Source organism: Camarhynchus parvulus, chromosome 1, assembly GCF_901933205.1.
Source record: "Camarhynchus parvulus chromosome 1, STF_HiC, whole genome shotgun sequence".
In the NCBI taxonomy this organism is placed as follows: domain Eukaryota; kingdom Metazoa; phylum Chordata; class Aves; order Passeriformes; family Thraupidae; genus Camarhynchus; species Camarhynchus parvulus.
The window spans coordinates 72,900,860-72,918,460 of NC_044571.1; the positions used below are offsets into that span (position 1 = coordinate 72,900,860).

The 17,601-nt window shown below is 35.9% G+C and overlaps 1 protein-coding gene across 2 annotated transcripts in view; it reads left to right on the forward strand.

Moving 5' to 3' along the window:
• RDX (radixin) overlaps positions 1-16,792 on the forward strand; it is a 36,684-nt gene extending 19,892 nt beyond the window's left edge. The window contains exons 4-14 of one of the 2 annotated variants that reach the window (XM_030971757.1): positions 2,251-2,346; positions 3,640-3,914; positions 5,160-5,243; positions 5,690-5,836; positions 7,330-7,426; positions 8,047-8,210; positions 8,829-8,959; positions 11,083-11,243; positions 12,202-12,294; positions 13,152-13,394; positions 14,385-16,792. In XM_030971757.1, the coding sequence (XP_030827617.1) occupies positions 2,251-2,346; positions 3,640-3,914; positions 5,160-5,243; positions 5,690-5,836; positions 7,330-7,426; positions 8,047-8,210; positions 8,829-8,959; positions 11,083-11,243; positions 12,202-12,294; positions 13,152-13,394; positions 14,385-14,549 (1,656 nt within the window). In that variant the 3' untranslated portion in view covers positions 14,550-16,792. The remainder of the gene's footprint in view (positions 1-2,250; positions 2,347-3,639; positions 3,915-5,159; positions 5,244-5,689; positions 5,837-7,329; positions 7,427-8,046; positions 8,211-8,828; positions 8,960-11,082; positions 11,244-12,201; positions 12,295-13,151; positions 13,395-14,384) is intronic. The other variant, XM_030971766.1, reaches the window with a different exon arrangement.
• The last annotated feature ends 809 nt before the right edge of the window (positions 16,793-17,601 follow it).

Here is a 17,601-nt window from a genome sequence, read left to right on the forward strand (position 1 = left end):
TGCAGTGCACAAGTGCATGTATTATCTCGGTACAAAGTTTCAGAAAGGTTATTTCTCTTTCCTTTGAGCTGAGAGGCAGTGTAAGCAATGCTTTTTCCTTATTTGTGGATTCTGCTGGTTTTAGTGTTGATTTTGCAAATTTGCATAGCTGTGTGTTGCTGTACCCAGGTTGTATGTATTTAAATCATGTGCATCTCAGGGGCCATGGTTAGTGGGTTGAGAGCAAAATGTTTTGACATGAGCATAAGCACTTGTCTCCTTATGCCTTACAGGCAGAGCTGTTGAGCATCTGCAGTTCTTTGCAGCTCAGAGAGCTGATAAGGTACAAGGGCTCAGCTTGGACAGCTGCTAAGTAAAGAGCATTCTCAGTCATCTGATAAAGCCATAAGTAGTTTGATCAGTGTTGTATAGGAGATCTGTGCCAGAAGAAACAGCAGGTCTGAAATTCCTGAGTTGGGGCACCAAATGTAATGCTGCTGGGGACCATACTAGTAGTATAGACCTGTTCTAAGCATTTCTTATGGTCTGAAGTAAATGATGTGGGGATTCTAGAGGAAATAACCATGCTCAGTCAAGGCATCAATCAGGTTGGATCCACAAACATTGTCCGTTTTGTGCTTTGGAGTTTGAAGGTGAAATGATAGAGGAGGAAAAAAGGTGCACACTCGAATGGTTGTTAAGTGATTATTCAAATATGCAAGGCAGCAGAAGTAAGTTTGCATAGTTATCTTATGACATTTTCTAATTTTCAAAATCTTAATTTTGCAACCCGATAGTACTACTTTAAAATGGAGGAGGATCTATGTGTAAAATTCTATTTACTTCACATACATCTGAATGCTTCCATAAAACAGCCTTCAGTAAAGCAGCTTGGCACCATGGTCCAGCCTGAGGACATATGTAAGTACTACCATACGTGAGCTTTGGAGCCAGAGTTTACAGTCATTTAATAATCTTTGCTGGACCCTTCTGATTAATTGCTTATTAAATCCACATATGCTTTTGCTGTGCAAAAGACTTGTAAACAGTTCCACAGTTTCATTATACTCTGTAGTAAAAGTGCTTCTTTTTGTTTGCTATGATCCTGCTGTGTCATGATTTCTGTTGATTCTCTTGATTCTTACATTATAAGAAAGAATGAACAATCATTCCCTATTTTCTTTCTACATGCCATGCAAATTTTATAGACCTGTGTCACAGCCTTCCTTATTTCTCTGTCAGTAGCCCTAGTTTGTCTTAGTTATGCAGAAAATGTTCCAAGTCACTGATCATTCTTTTCAGCATTTCTGAAACATTTCCATTTCCATCCTTTTTTATAAGTTGATGTGACCAGTTCTTATGTAGAATTAGATTTGCGAATACCATACATGTGTATAGTAATGTAATAGCTTTCTTGCCTTTTTGCTTTACAACTAGAACTTTGTTCACAAAATTTAAATTGTTGTCTTATATGTACAGCGTTTTGCTTTTATTAAATATGATCTTTTATTGAGGTTCATCTTTTTACTGTTACTCACAGATCTTTATGTAAGGTTTTTTACAGCAGATTTTTGTCACATAATTTTCATCCTTTTTTGAAGTCCTGGGGGACTTTCCTAGTGGTTACACTGCAATTCTGTTTTGAAAACAGCTTGTGTTTTTGGTCAGTCTTTTTAAGCAGAGTATCCATAAAACAACCTTTCCTCTAGTCAAGGACAATTTTTCCTTCTTTAGTAGCTTTTGGTGATAGACCTGGTCTGAAATCTTACGGGAAAGTCATTTATGTTAAATTAGGAGATCATCCCTACCCCTTTTATCATTAACTCTTAGAAGATGGCAGAACTATTTGAAGGAGGCAGTTCATCCTCATTAGGCCATACTTGTTCACAAATATTACTCTTTATTATCATTTTACCAGTTGTCTTCTGCTGAAGTGTAGAAGTGTAATGTACTCACTTCCCCACAGGGCTGTAGGTCACTTCCCAGATGTGCTTTATAACCTCAGGGTCCTGTTACTACGTTCTGTTCCTCAGGTGCGGATCTACACAGTGGGCTGCATGCTCCAGCTGATAGCTTGGACTGTTTGAGTTTATTTAGAACTCTGGGGTTCTCTGAACTTGATGTTTTGCTAGTATTTCATCTTTTTTTGTTCTTGTAAGACTTGATTACACCTCAGTTTGAAATTGTTCACGTAGCTTTATTAAGCTACACAATGCCAGTTAAAAAATGTATTGTAGCGATTACTGATGATTATGGCTCGTTTATCTTTAGGTGGTGAAAACTGTTGGTCTTCGTGAAGTCTGGTTTTTTGGGCTGCAGTATGTGGACAGCAAAGGCTACTCAACTTGGCTGAAGCTAAATAAAAAGGTAACAATTCCCTCATATTTAGGCAAGTGTACAGTTTGAATATATTGTATAAGCTTTGCTGATTAATGTCTTAAGTGAGGTATAGCTGGCTTTAAATTTAGTTGATAAATTGCTTTTTGTGTGCTTTAAATGACAAAATAGTGTTAAGTTAGATTAGTTATAAAGAATATGCAAAGCTGCATCAATATTTAATTTGAGGAGATAGTTTCCAGTACTGTGGAATGCATGCATACATGCATTAAGAAAACTTGAATTCATATGATTGTCCCATTTTCCTGTAGCAAAACATAATAGAATTATTGTTTTACAGTTTGGGCATGTGCATGGGAAGTATTTGAGCTTCAGGAATTTGTATGCATACATTAAATAATTATAATTAAATAAGGCAAAATAATTAGCTTCTAAAATTCAGGTATCTGATAGGCAGACTGTAGGATAATATTATTTTTTTCCCAAATGGCGTTGAGTACTTTGTATATCCCAGTTACTGGGAACTGGTTCATTTTACTTTAAATTCTATTTGTGAATTTGAATAGTCACTTCTTATTTTAATATTGGCTGTCAAATTATTTGTTAATGCCACTGTTTAGAATGGAGATACTTGTTTTTTAGTTCAGCGTGATCAAGAATACCTTTTTATCTTCAATATTAGGAGGCAAATTGGGTGGGTTTTAGGAGCAAGTCCTACTGTATGTATGCACTTATGTAATCTTTGCTTCTCCTCTGTGGTAAATCCAGTCAGTTAAGCCTGCTAAACACCAAATCTATCTCCTAGAATTTCATATGTGTCTTCTTTCATACACAATAAACATTGTAGTGCTGCAGATACACAGGGACAGGAACAAAGCACATCTATTTATTTCAATAGCTGAAACACTTTTAAAAGAATCCAACTTCATACTCACATTGAAGAAATGTGCTGTAGTTCTTGCTAAAGAGCCATTGTTAGACCCTAATTTATTACTTCCTGCAAACTATCCTTGGATGTACTTTTGATCTTTTTAATGTCTTGCAGCTTCTTAGTTTCCAGGTCTTTATTGTGATAAATAAAAATTCACACAAGCCTATAAAAAAAATCTTTATCAAACTTTAAGTAGTATTTCAGAATTGTCTGGTTTATTCAAATTGACAAACTTGTTTGCACCATGTGAACCTTTCAGTGAGTTCCACAGTGGGCTTGTATGGAAGCTGTGGGTTTCAGTATGGAGTTGCTAAAGAGTTAAGTACTATTAAATCACATATTATTTACCATTTAGTGCTCTTTTTATTTTTCTCTTTATTCCTCTCCCTCAGGTAACACAGCAAGATGTACGGAAAGAAAATCCTTTGCAGTTTAAGTTCAGGGCCAAGTTTTTTCCAGAGGATGTATCTGAAGAATTAATTCAGGAAATAACTCAGAGACTTTTCTTCCTGCAAGTCAAAGAGTCGATCTTAAATGATGAAATATATTGCCCACCAGAAACTGCAGTTCTTCTGGCTTCCTATGCTGTGCAGTCCAAGTATGGAGATTACAGTAAGGAGATCCATAAACTGGGCTACCTAGCCAATGACAGGCTTCTCCCCCAGCGGTGAGTGAGATGGGTTTTGCACCAAATGGTGCACATAAACTTAACTAAAGCACATTTTTTATAAATAAAATATTAACTGATAACATGCTTTTAATAGTGGCTTTCTTAGAGTTCCTCTTTTTGCTAGTAAAAATTTAGAGATCCTGATTTAGACTTTAATAAGGAAGCATCACAGCTACATGTTTCTTGAGATGTATTTCCTGTCCTGTCCACAAACATCCACACAGAATTAATTTTACACATTTCCAAAGTACTCCAAAATAATTTAATGTTAGTGGAGGCCTGCTTCTGCTAAATTAAAATCAGAATACTCCAATTCAGAAGTAACTAAAATTAATTTGATACTCTCTCCTTTTCTTCAGTTTTCATGTTTTTGCACACTTAAATGACAATAATTTCCTGAAAGCAAGTGGTACTGCAAATAAAATATATTGCAGTGCTTGACCAGAACACAAATTTGTATACTTAAAGTGTTCCTTTTCAGTAGACAAATGCTCAGATGATCTTTTAATTGTCCTTTAAAACAGCTTCTCCAGAAACACCTGAAATGCTGGGTGCATGGAATGAAAGCATAATCAAATTATCATATGCATTTGATTTTACTGCAGTTCTACACTGAAAGTTCTAGTAGGCCAAAACATAATTCCATCATTGCAGCCTCTTGTAGATTAAACATTAAATAGCTTTCTGAAGCTCCTTCTCTATTGATTTTATTCATAAAGGAAAAATAAAAAGAACCCAAAACCACAAAAAAAAAAACCCTCAACAAGGTTGTCTGCTAACTTGTTGTAATGTCTTACTTTTTCTTTCAAATGACAGCAGAATTCAAGCTTGGATGTATCTTTGCACACCTAGAGATTAATTTGCAGCATTGTTGCCAGAAGATTCTATAGGTGTGCATTTTCAGCTGTTGTAAACATTACATTTTGACTTAGCTGAGGTATGCAATGGTGTGACTTTTATATTACAAAGAATATAGAATACCAAGAAAAAAGAGATGACTTTCTCACTATTTTAGTGTGGGAATTTGGAAATACAAATTCAACAAATTCCCTTCTAATTTGGAAATACAAATTAGAAGGGATTTGTTGAGATACAAAGCTTCTGTTTCTCTGCTGAAAATATGGGCAGTATATAGGAAGTGATCTTTTAAGTTTATTCAGTTAAAGCATATGTTGTGCTGTGCAACAAAAGAGGTTAAGTTTGTTGTCAGTGTCATTTAAGAGCAACCATTTCTATTCACAGCGTGTTAGAACAGCACAAACTGACAAAAGAACAGTGGGAAGAAAGAATACAGAACTGGCATGAAGAGCACAGGGGAATGTTAAGGTAATTATGTAAAAAATGTTCATGACACCTTTCATTATTATTAGGGTGTATTTTGGGAGGTATTTGTTTGGGAAATGGCTTTCTTTTATACTGACCAAGGTAGGTAGTTATGAAAGACTTCCATGGGAGTTGAGTTTCCAGCTAGGTTGTTGGTTTACCTACATGATTTCTGGTAAAGCTGTCAACTGCCTTCATCCACAGTTGCCTGCCTCTAGAATACATTTAGTATTTGCTTAACTCATAGGGCAGAAAGACAAAGTGCAATGATTTGACTCTACCTGGATATTAGAGTGTAGAGCTCTTAAAAATATCTGAGTCAAACTATTTTAGAGAGAGATTTAATTGATAACTAATTTTACCCTAGCTGTTTATTCTGCAGTTCCCTTTTTCTTCCAATGTACTTATGATTTGTTGTCTAAACTATACCAATTTTTCTTCTTCATCAGGGAAGATTCTATGATGGAGTACCTTAAGATAGCACAAGACTTGGAAATGTATGGAGTCAACTATTTTGAAATAAAGAATAAAAAAGGAACTGAATTGTGGCTAGGAGTTGATGCTTTGGGTCTGAATATTTATGAACACGATGATAAGTAAGTGGGAGATACTCATTTTGCAGTTCTGTCCTAGGAGTTGCTATCTGAAATTGTACAACCCCCACCTTACTGAATGTTCAGTAAAATCTGGCAAAACAGGTTCTCCTTCTAAAGTATGTAAGAGATAGAAAAAGAGAGAGAGAAGTTAACTGCCAGAATGTTTGAATTTTAAAGATTAGGGATGCAAAAGAAGGGAAAGGAAGAGAAGTTCTATGGAAATTTAAATTTACGTTGCTTTATATGGATTACTACAGCCAGACTATCTTTGTATGGTTTCTTCCTGTACTTCTCATTCAAAACATTCCCTTGGGTCAGGATGGAAAGTACATTTTAAAGCTGAGCAATGTATTTAATGAGAAACATTTGTAAGAGCCATAACGAGGAGTTGGAGCATGAAAAACCTAGATATTTAAAAATGAAACCTTTTAGACACCAAAGAAAATAGATCATTCATGTGTCCTGATAAAGAGATCAAATAATCTCTTCTACTTGAAGAGGGAAGAGCTGAAATGTGGGAAATATGAAGAATTTGGAAAAAGATCAACAGACTTGCTCTTTTCTTTCTTTACAAGCACTTGTTAGTAGTATCTCATGTCAACAGACCATTCACAGTGATTCGAAGTTACACATGATATGTCAAATTCCAGATGGGAGCAGTCAACTTTAGATGTATGTACTCTGTAACAAAATTCTGTAAGCCTTAATTGCCATTAGATGGCAATATAGCTCCTGAAAGCAGGAAATACTCAAAATGTTCAGATCAGATTGAGCTATGAGGCAATTTTTTGGTATTTCCTGTCTCCTGATAGTTAGCAATCAAATACTTAAATATTTTCTGATATTTATAATTAAGATAATATGAATTGAAAGAAACTTCTGTGCTGACAGAAAAATATTTACTGTTATGCAGTTGATGTGTAACATTGTAACAATTTCTGAATTTAATGTGTTTTGCTTAAGATGCAAGGGAAATAAATTTAACTTGAATTCTGAAAATGTAAGAACACAAATCTGATCTAAACAGAGGTACAGCATGGCTGAAAGTTACTTTAATTTCAGTATTTGGAATGGCAATTTCTCACATTTCAGTAGTTACTCTTTCAAGTGAAAATACAGTTACTAATGCCATATAAGGAATGAGTACATGATCATGATGTTTAGCACCTAGGTAATATTAGTAGAATAAGTCACAAATCAAAATTTCTATTGTTACAATGCCATGTAATTTATTAAAATGTAATTAATTTGATGGAATATTTGTGAAAAGAAAAATCTACCAAAATATGCTTGAACTGTTGTTAATGTTTACATTAAAACATAATGTTGTAAATGTAATATTCTAAATGTAGCTAAGTGTAGTAGTGAGAATGGTACAGACATAAGCCTTATTGAATTAATATATATATATATATATATATATATATATATATATATATATATATAAAGTGCACATCCTTGCTGCTTCTAATGAGAACTTTTTCTCTCTGAAGGCTGACACCCAAGATTGGTTTTCCTTGGAGCGAAATAAGAAACATCTCTTTTAACGACAAAAAATTTGTCATAAAGCCAATTGACAAAAAGGCCCCTGTAAGTAGTGTGTACAATAGCATCACTTGCTGTATGAAGAGATTTAAGTCTGCAGGGACTTGCTCTGGTATTACGGCATGAGTAAATATTGGTGACATTTATTACTTTTAGCGATAGAATAGTCAGTAATCAAAAGAAAATGTTCATTTTGAAATGTGGTATGCTTATTTTCTCTTTTCCTTCTCATTGTTACTCCTAAATTATTGCAGGGTTTTTAGTCAACTAATACTCTGTGGGGCATTGAAAAGACAGGATAAGATGGTAAATTCTCTGCCTCTGTCCTCCTCTGTTTTTCTTTTTGCCTTTTTTTTATTACAATAGCACATTTCATGAGACTTTCTAGGTAAAATGACTTCAGAATAGAGAAAAGTCTCATTAAAAAAAAATTAAATATTTTGTATAAACCAGCTGATTTCTGGAGTATTCAAGGTGCAATTTTGAATTTATCATTTAAGTCCCTGACAGTAACTAGATTTCTAGACTATGGTGTTCACTTGCTCAAAATATCAAAATACTTGCAAGTTTTCATTTAACCAATGCAAGAATGCAGTAATGCTTTGAATCTTGTCTAAGTGTATTTTTTTAGGTTAATGGATATACTAGAATAACTTTTTTCCTAGGATTTTGTTTTTTATGCACCCCGTCTGAGAATTAACAAGCGAATTTTGGCACTGTGTATGGGAAATCATGAATTGTACATGAGGAGGAGGAAACCTGATACAATTGAAGTGCAACAGATGAAGGCCCAAGCTAGAGAAGAGAAACATCAGAAACAATTGGAAAGGTAATTAACAAACTTCCATGAAACAGAAAAAAAATTCTACCTTTTTAAGAAGTCATAGAATATAGTATATCTTAGAATTCTAGAAAAGAGAGAACTGTTTGTCTTTCTGCACTGTGTAAGCAGGTTTGTGAATTGGCATGGCTCCCCTGTCTTAATGTAAAAACGTCTCTTTTTTAAGCTCCCAGCACAGTAATAGTAGCTGTACTGTTGTTCCTGTTATGTATTTTGTGCAAGTCTTACCTCTCTGTTGCTTGATTCTTAGGGAATTTTATACTCTATGAGTGAACACTTAAAGCAAGTTCAGTGAAGAATGTCCTGGCTTACCTTAAAACAGTATTTAAAAAATACTGTTGCTATTTCTAGCCCAGATGAAACATAATGCCTAAAATGCAGATATAATTGTGGATTTACCTGGCTGAACTATAACCAAGGTTGATTATCAGTCCTCTTCATAAATTGTTCTTCTCTGCAGTATTTTGAAGCAGAAACAGGATTAGAAGCATTTAAAATTGTCCTTCCTGTTAGCTGAGTAAACAGAAAAATTGGCTACCTGCATCCAAAGAGTATCACTTAATATGTTGGAGAGTAAAAAAAAACCTTTTCACTAATTTTTTTCAGAGCACAATTAGAAAATGAGAAGAAAAAAAGGGAGATAGCAGAAAAGGAAAAGGAAAGAATAGAGCGTGAAAAGGAGGAATTAATGGAGCGCTTAAGACAAATTGAGGAGCAAACAATGAAAGCTCAGAAAGGTGAGATCATAGATTTCTTAAATCTAGTGACAGTGTTTATTTAGCTGGGTCCTTCAGTTCCACAATTCTTTTTGTATGTCAAAAGTGTGTTTTGGTACTTTGGTGGGGGGGAGGCTAAGTTTATTTTACTAATAGTGGCAAGAATTTAGTGGTGTTTCATTTGATATGAGAGATATTCTTTTTCAGTGTTTAAATGACAGTGTGCATGCTTTTGTCTGGATCTTTTTAATATAAAACAAATTTCTAATGTAGCACAAGTTTTGATTTAGTAAAAAGAAAATTAATGCATACACACTTCAACTCAGAATTATGAAATGCTCAAAGTGCTGAACACCCGGAGTTGGAGGGAGTAGTGAAATTAGAGGGGAAGAATCAAAGTACTTTCTCTAGGGTTTTGTTGAATTTAGCTTTTAATTTGGAAATTCCTTGCCCCTTCCTCCTTTCCTGTTCCCTTGTGGGATTTGAGAAATTGTCAGACATGAGTGACAAAACATGTAGTTTCACCAATCACAGTTCTTTGTGTTTATTCACCCTGTAGTGTCCGTGCCTCCATGACTTCCCAGGCCCTCCTCTCCATGTTCTTTTTTTTTTTTCCCTACTTCAGGTTTGGTTCACATTCATAAAAGTTTGGTGCTCCTTTCTTTTCCTAACTCTTGGCTTCAAGCATCATAGAGAGAATCACTGATTAACTCTATGCAAATAAATTACATATGCCTGGCACTGCTCTCCCACTCTACCCTTGCATTTTTTCAGTCTTTCAATGCAGAACAGGTTGGACACATCCAGATAAGTTACACTCTAATTGTGCTGTGGAATTGTTTAAGGAGAGCTATTTTGCTCAGGACAGAACAGTATCAGAGTCATTCTGGAGGTTTGACAATACACATTTTCTCATAACTTTGTGAGCAATATAGCCTAATTGCTGATGCAATACAAAATGTTCATGTGTTGCTGGTCTTATTAGCCTTCTATGTGCACATGGAAAAGTCTTTATATAAATGGTCTGTGTCAGTTTTGTGTTCTCCATCTTCATAGGAAGATTTGTTTGAGTAGTGTTTTTAAATAATTTTGTTTTATTTAATTTTTAGGTACTGCATTTGTAGAACCCCACATACTTGGGGTATGATAAACAGCATACACGATGCTGTTCATTTAATTTTATAATTTTATAACTGAGTAGGCCTGGGAAACCAACTGAAGAATAATGGTTACATTACTACTTAACACTAGAAGTACAAAGATGAAGCATGTGTCAGCATATCTAGGGAGGTGCTTTTATAGTATTAAAGCTTGTGGTGAAGGCAAATGGATTGTTGGAAAAAATGAGTAGTTGTTTAGGTTTTCTATTTGGGGAGTCTGTGAGAGCTCTGCCTAGCCAAGATCATAGCAGAAATTTTATCATTAGAACCAGCAAAGAGCTTTAGAAAGACTTTTTTTCTTAGTCACCTAGTTTTTCTCACTAGGGAGGAGTATAATTTTGTCTATGTAAACCTAACCTTGCAGTACTCCTAGATTATTACTTCTTCCTATTTCACTAAGGATTCTGCCCTTTAGATTTGAATATTTTGCTATGCAGGCAGCTGGACAGCTATTGTCTCTCTCTTGATTTAAAATTTTCCTCCTCTGATATACAAAGAATTTTTCTGACCCTTCCAGTGGGTCTTAAGTCATTTTGCTGGAGGCATGTGTCTAAATTTTCAGCTGCAATTAAGGAATCTGTCAGGCATTTCAATAAAGAAGAGATTTTTTTTCTTTCTTTAAGAGAGGGATTTAACATACATGAAGTATGCTCGCGGTAGGAGCACGTGCATGTATATGTACCTGTATCTGGGTTTTTAGTTTTATCAGTGAAGTGACACTTTTCTGAAACACTAGGCTGTCAGAGATGTTAGGTGAGATGAAGTTTATCCAAAGAATATCTTGAAGTGCGGGGGAAGGAAACCAGACATGGAACAGAGCTCTGGGTAATGTGTTCCACAGCTTTTCTTAGCTTGAGGTGGTCTTTTGAATCTTGGTTAGTGTTCTAGGTTACTTAATTTTGGGCATATTACAGCTGCTATCTGTGATACATATGAGGAAGAGCTAGGTAGTGATACCTTGTCTGCAAACCTTCCTCTTGGCAGAGCTAGAGGAGCAGACCCGAAGAGCTCTAGAACTGGATCAAGAACGGAAACGTGCAAAAGAGGAAGCAGAACGCCTGGAGAAAGAGCGTCGGGCAGCTGAAGTAGCCAAAGCTGCTCTAGCCAAGCAGGCAGCTGATCAAATGAAGAACCAGGAACAGCTAGTAAGAACCATTTTTTTCCTCAAAATAGGATTAAAATTGGAAAAGACAGTTGAAAATTTAGCCTTTACTGTTGTTTATGTCAAACGAAGAAGTACATTGAAACACGAAAGTACTTGAGACACTGTTACAGAGTGTTGTGGGAACTCTTTTAAAAAACTGCATTATAGACTTGCCACTACTTTGTAAGGCAGAAATAAAACTTTGGATCTGTAGGAGATGAAAAAGATGACCACCACCTTTCAGACTGACAACACTCATTACATTCTCTTTCTAATAGTCTCAGGCTTATCCAGCTGAGAACAAGAGTAGCTTCCTTCTGCAGCCCTTTGGGAAGCTTGTTCTCTGAAGCAGGTTTGTTCTGAAGCTTGAATGGTGATGGTGGGGAGTTGGTGACACTGGGGTTTGTTGGGGTATTTTTGTTGCTTTTCCTCTCCTGTTGCCAGTATTTGCAGTGTCTTCTCACATTGTGTTAGACTACTTCTAATCCAAGATTTGTGCATAATAATCTAGAAAGGCATGAAAATAGATGAATTATTTCTCAACTATAAATGAGCTCTTGATCTTCTGTAAACTTGGCACATAATTCTGATGGCAAGATTTAGCTTAATAGCAAGAGATTATGATCCAGAATCATAATCTTAATTGTGGGACCATTAAAGTTGTATTAGACTGAAACAGCCTGAAATGCTAGTTTGTAATGACAGCTTGCTGTTTCCCAGCAAGCTTTGGAAGTGCAGAAGAGAAATATTTTTTTCCTGGATGTATTTCCGTTAGGCAGAAGTACTCTGATTCATTCCCTCTGTCATGTATGCTTAAAATTTCTATTTTTCACAGAGAAGTGGTGGATGGTAACTAACTCTTTTCAAGCTGGATCATAGCAAAGACTCTGCTTTCTTCCACTGCAAAGCCAGACTGATACCAGATTAAAACTTCTTCTTTGTTCTTTTGTTTGTTTCAGGCAGCAGAAATTGCTGAATTCACAGCCAAGATTGCACTTCTAGAGGAGGCCAAGAAAAAGAAAGAAGAGGAAGCTTCAGAATGGCAGCACAAAGTAATGAGCCCATGCTGTGTGAAGTCAGAACTTCAAAGGGGCTGAGGGAAATGAGTGGAAATGAGTGTGGAAATCTCACTAGAAGTCCATGGGGTCAAATCTCTCTCTTTCCATTAGGCTTCAGAAATGTCTTTCTTAAAGGTTTTTGTCCTCTAGTCTACTGAAGCCCCCCCCATGCTTCTGTTTAGCTCATTTCTTGATATTACATAGTCAAGAAGGGGGGGACAGTCTCATCACAAAGGTATGGTCAAAGATTAGAAATTGCTTCCTTTTGTGTGATGGTGAAATAGATTGGAACTTTGTGTTAGAGAGGAAAACACCTCAGGAGATGTATAAATCATGAAGTTTGATGGAAGGCTGAACCAAAACAGTTAACAAAGGCATGTGAAATGCAGCTGGGCAAAAATTTAAAGCAAAATAGTGTCTCTTCATAAAATCTGTATTTAGCTATGGAATGTGAGTAGTTGCTGTGCATGGGTTTCAAGAGGGTTTGAACAAATTTTCATAAGTTCTGGTTAAGTACGAAATTTGCAGTCATCACCTTTGATCTAGGAAATCCCTGAGCCTTAAATTTCAGGAGGCTAGGAAAGTTGGAAAACAATTGGTATGATTGCCCTATTCCTTCACTCTTCTCTTGTCTACTGCTGGAAATAGCTAGACTCCCTAGTACAGCTTATTTTGAGCAATATCTGGTTTTTACTTTCTGTCTCTATTTGACAATATTCAGTGTGTAAACTAGTCATGTCAGTTATAAAGAACAGTTTCACATGTCTGAGAACATCTCAAATTTTTATTTTTCTAACTCTTAAATCATTAAATCATTAAAAAAGATGCTAAGTAGTGTTTACTGTATTTAGGCTTTTGCTGCCCAAGAGGACTTGGAAAAGACCAAAGAAGAACTGAAATCTGTGATGTCTGCTCCTCCTCCACCTCCACCCCCACCAGTTATTCCTCCAACAGAGAATGAGCACGATGAACATGATGAGAACAATGCTGAAGCCAGTGCAGAACTGTCTTCTGATGGTGTCATGAATCACAGGAGTGAGGAAGAACGGGTAACAGAAACACAGAAAAATGAACGTGTTAAGAAACAGCTCCAGGTAATGAAGATTCATAGTTGTATCAGCACAATTCAGGCTTTGGGTTTTCATCCTTCTTTTGTGAGAAATTTCACTGATGTTATGGTCTGCCAAGGAAACAGCTTCTTTATCATTTAATAGGTTTATTACCAGTTTACCAACCAATATAGTTCATAGTGTTCTAGAAATGGAGTATATAGCAAGATTGGATGTAAGATTGTGCTTTCTGGCTTTAAAGTGTAACTATGCTGTTGCATTAGCCAGTAAATGTTTCTAATAGTTATATTGTTTCCAGAACTCTGCATGTTAAAACATAATGCTTTCGTTTTTCAATACCAAAACTAATTAAGTGGTATGAACAGATGCTTGCTTGGTAGTATTTATGTTTGTTTGTAGTCACTGATAGGTGTTGTAAATGCAAAAACTCTAATTACACCCATTTTGGATTATTCTTACTTCCCTAAAACTGAATTATTCAATTCCTCCCAGGCTAAGTCTTATCCTTCGAAGCGTAATAATCTCTAGTACCGATAGCCCTTTACCTGGTTACAAGATGTTTATTTGGGAAAAAAACAGAAGAAAAGGAAACCTGCTACTTTGTCTGGCAGCATTGTCTTAGTAGCATGCATGTGTAGTATTCTTGCTTGGTCAGTCACTGACCAGATGAGGGAGATAAGTCTTTAGTTACAGAAAAATTGAAAACTAAGGTGGTTTTCCTGCTTTATCCTGCTGGTCCCTTTCTTCTTGGATTTTATGGTGCATGAGGCTTTTTTTTTAATACAGTTTGATGTTTACACTCGTGTAAGGAAAGAATCCTATGCTCTCCTTATCTTTCCTTCTGCATTCCTTCTGATAGACCTCACAACTTGAGTTACTGAGGAGCACAAAAAGCATTCCATAGGTTGGCATTCAAGAAATTCTTATCCAGATTGCAGAGTAGTTGTTATCAGAAACTCCAGAACTGTTGAAGGATTAGTCAAAGCACTTAAATTCAAATATTTTATTCAACAGGCTTTAAGTTCAGAGTTGGCTCAAGCCAGAGATGAAACCAAGAAAACACAAAATGATGTCCTTCATGCTGAGAATGTTAAAGCAGGCCGCGATAAGTACAAGACTCTCCGGCAAATCCGACAAGGCAATACAAAGCAGCGTATTGATGAGTTTGAAGCAATGTGAGAGCTGGTATTTTGCATATGTGTTCCTCGTAAAGCTGAACCACCAACAGAGAAAAAAAGCAGGCCTTTGCAGATTTGATGGATTGCACCCCACTTTGCCAAAGCACTTAATACCAGGTTGACTACAGTGACTAGAAGACAAATTTAGGGGAAGCTATTCAACAGTAAGGCAGTCTGTAAACCCTAGGTTTTGGGTGGGGGGAGGGTGTGGAGGTTAAGAGCAGGTTTTTCCCCATTGTGTTTTCAGTTTCATTGTTTGTTTGGGTTTTTTTCCCCCTTTGGAAACAGATGTGAAGTATTTCATGGCTGACAAGTGTATATTTTGCTTAAACATTAAAAAATAGAAGGAAGAATGGAACTGTACCTAAACTGGATAGGTACTATTTCAGTATGAAGTTTGAAATTGGTTTTCAATGTAGCTACTCCTTAAAGAGTTTAATACTGCTCACTTTCAGTTTTGGCGGTTTTTTTCTTGTTTTGTTTTGGGGGTTTTTGTGGGTTTTTTTTTCCCCAAGTGAAATTCTTTGGTGTTTCATGTCCTGTCATCATTGATGGTTTTCTTTGCCTACCTGTTCACAAAGGTCTGGATGGCAGGTGGTAGTTCCAGGAAATGTTTTTAAATGGAACACTACCTGTGGGCAGCACATGGCTGCTGATAGGCTTGAGTAAGTATTGCTTTTCCTAGTTGATTCTTTTAGATGCGCAAAATGTTCCAATGCAGCAAAGAGGGAAAAAACTAAACAAAGCTTAATGTGCTATTTGCTTGTAATTATTTTATTTCAGTAGGGACACCTGGACCTTTCTGGCAAGGGAGCATATGAAAACATCAGTCCCAGGGAGGGGACAGTATCCTACCTCACTACTATGTACATGATGACTGGTCCTTCAAACACCATGAAAATAACTGTTTAAATTGACTATCACTACACAGTAACATCAAAGATTGCTAGGAGACCTTAGTCCTATAATTTTATTTTACATTATTATGGATTTATAATGTTGAGTACTGTCTAACTGCCTTCTGTTGAGTTTAAATTGTAAAAGCAACTGGTGTATTTTAAAGCTGTAACCTGTCACTGGTATACTATATTCTGGGAGGGGTGTAGAATGTGTGTGTCAGTCAGTTTGGGTTTCAAATACAAAATTAAATTTCCCAGAATTGGAGTAAAAGTGTTTGTAGCTTCAGTTTTCAGTGAAGCTAGTATTGTAATTGTCATATCTGATGTCAGATTATTAAGTTCTTTCCCTCTTGAAAAGGAAACCTGCTCTTTTAAGAAATTTGCTTAGAAATTGAACTTTAGTAATAACTTTACAGTTAATGTGGACTTCAGTTAGTCCCTATGTTAGAGTACCCTAGTAAATATTGACAGTGGAAAAACCTAGGTTTCTCTGAGGATGGTTCAGCTTTTTTTCTGTTTGATATTATGCACTCATAAATTTACACTCATCTATTAAAATTTGCCATTTTATTAAACATTTTTTTTCATGCACAATAGGTCTAAATTTCTCATGAACAGTCCGACTAAGTTTGTTTTTTTATTTTGCAGAGTAAAAGTTTGGCTATGTGGGGTGACATCATGAAAATTAAATAAAGATACATTAATATATTTTTTGTTTGTGGGGCTGAACATATCTGCTTGACCTTGAAGACTGATGTGCAGATGCTGTGCACATGCTTTAAAATGCTGCTTGGTGGAAGTTGGTGTTTCAACTTGCAGTGCATTGTAAGAACAGTTTTTGTTTCACAGGCTTCATACACCGAAGCTTAAGCAAATTTCTCAAGTATTTGAACAGTTTGGCATGGCAGGTGAAATACTGTGCTTCCAGTGAGTTTTCCTTTTTCCCTGAAAAGTGTGCACTAACACTGATCCATCAGTTTCAGTGTTTGGAAAAAACACCAGTAAAGATTGTTGTTCATAAATCTACAACATGTAGAGTAGGACTGAATGGATTTGATCCATTTATAAAGCTGTGTGATTTTTTTTTTTTAATTCAAACAACCAGGAACAACCGTTTGTAATACAGGTTTTCACAATGAACAAAGTGGTAATAGCCGCTGTCACCAGCAGTTGGGAACACTTACTGGTGCAGAAATACTAAGAATACATCTAATGATTACTCAGTGAAATAATTTTCCACATGCTTTTTCCTTTAGCATCATGTTTTGTGTTGTACAATTAAGCTACAATTACATCTACTATTTTGGATAACATTCATTGGTTAACAATAAAGAGATACAGTTAATTTCTCTGAGGTCCACTGTTGTTATTTAATGCCCTTTTTTTCTGACTGTTTTACTGAGCACAGTCCAATAGCCTCTCTTTCCAGACCAGTATGGAAATTTTGATCTTTTTGTTTCACACTCTGGTCAGAATGAAATTTAAAAAAATCAAATTGTACCCCTAGAGAATGGTATTTTGCTTAAGAAATTACCACATACAGTTAGGAGGAAGCACTGGTGTTCGTTGATTCAAAACAGGATGTGAATCATTACAGCAAATTTGCTCTCTTGAGAACAGAGGGTGATTTGGCCATAGAGGAGCTCTGTGGGTAATGTAAGAACTTTCAATCACTGCCTACATATTGCTTAGCCCCAGGTTAAGTGAAATTTAGTTTAATGGTTCAATATCTTAATTATTGTTAAACCTTGATCTCTTTGTTTTTTGGTTTTTTTTTTTCTTTTGATGCTGTACCTTATAGTGTACAGTGCTATCAAACACATGCGTGGCCATGTGCTTTAAACAATGGCAAGTTAATGGGCTTTATCAAGTGTATTAGAGAAATGAAAAAGACAGGAACAGTCCCATGTAAATAGGTGTACAAATAACCTGCTGAAGTGTTCTCACATGAATTAGACCTCCTCTCAGGGTGCCATTCCATTCTCTCTTGAATTTGTTTGGCCTTGCCCTCAGTACAAGCACATGACCCTATCTATTGCTCGATAGGGCAGAATTGCCATGAGGAATTAAAACATGGTACTTGTAAACATGCATATTTCTAGTTTCATACTTCCCTCTTATTGGAGCCTCTGCTGCTGAAGCCTTAGCTCTGAG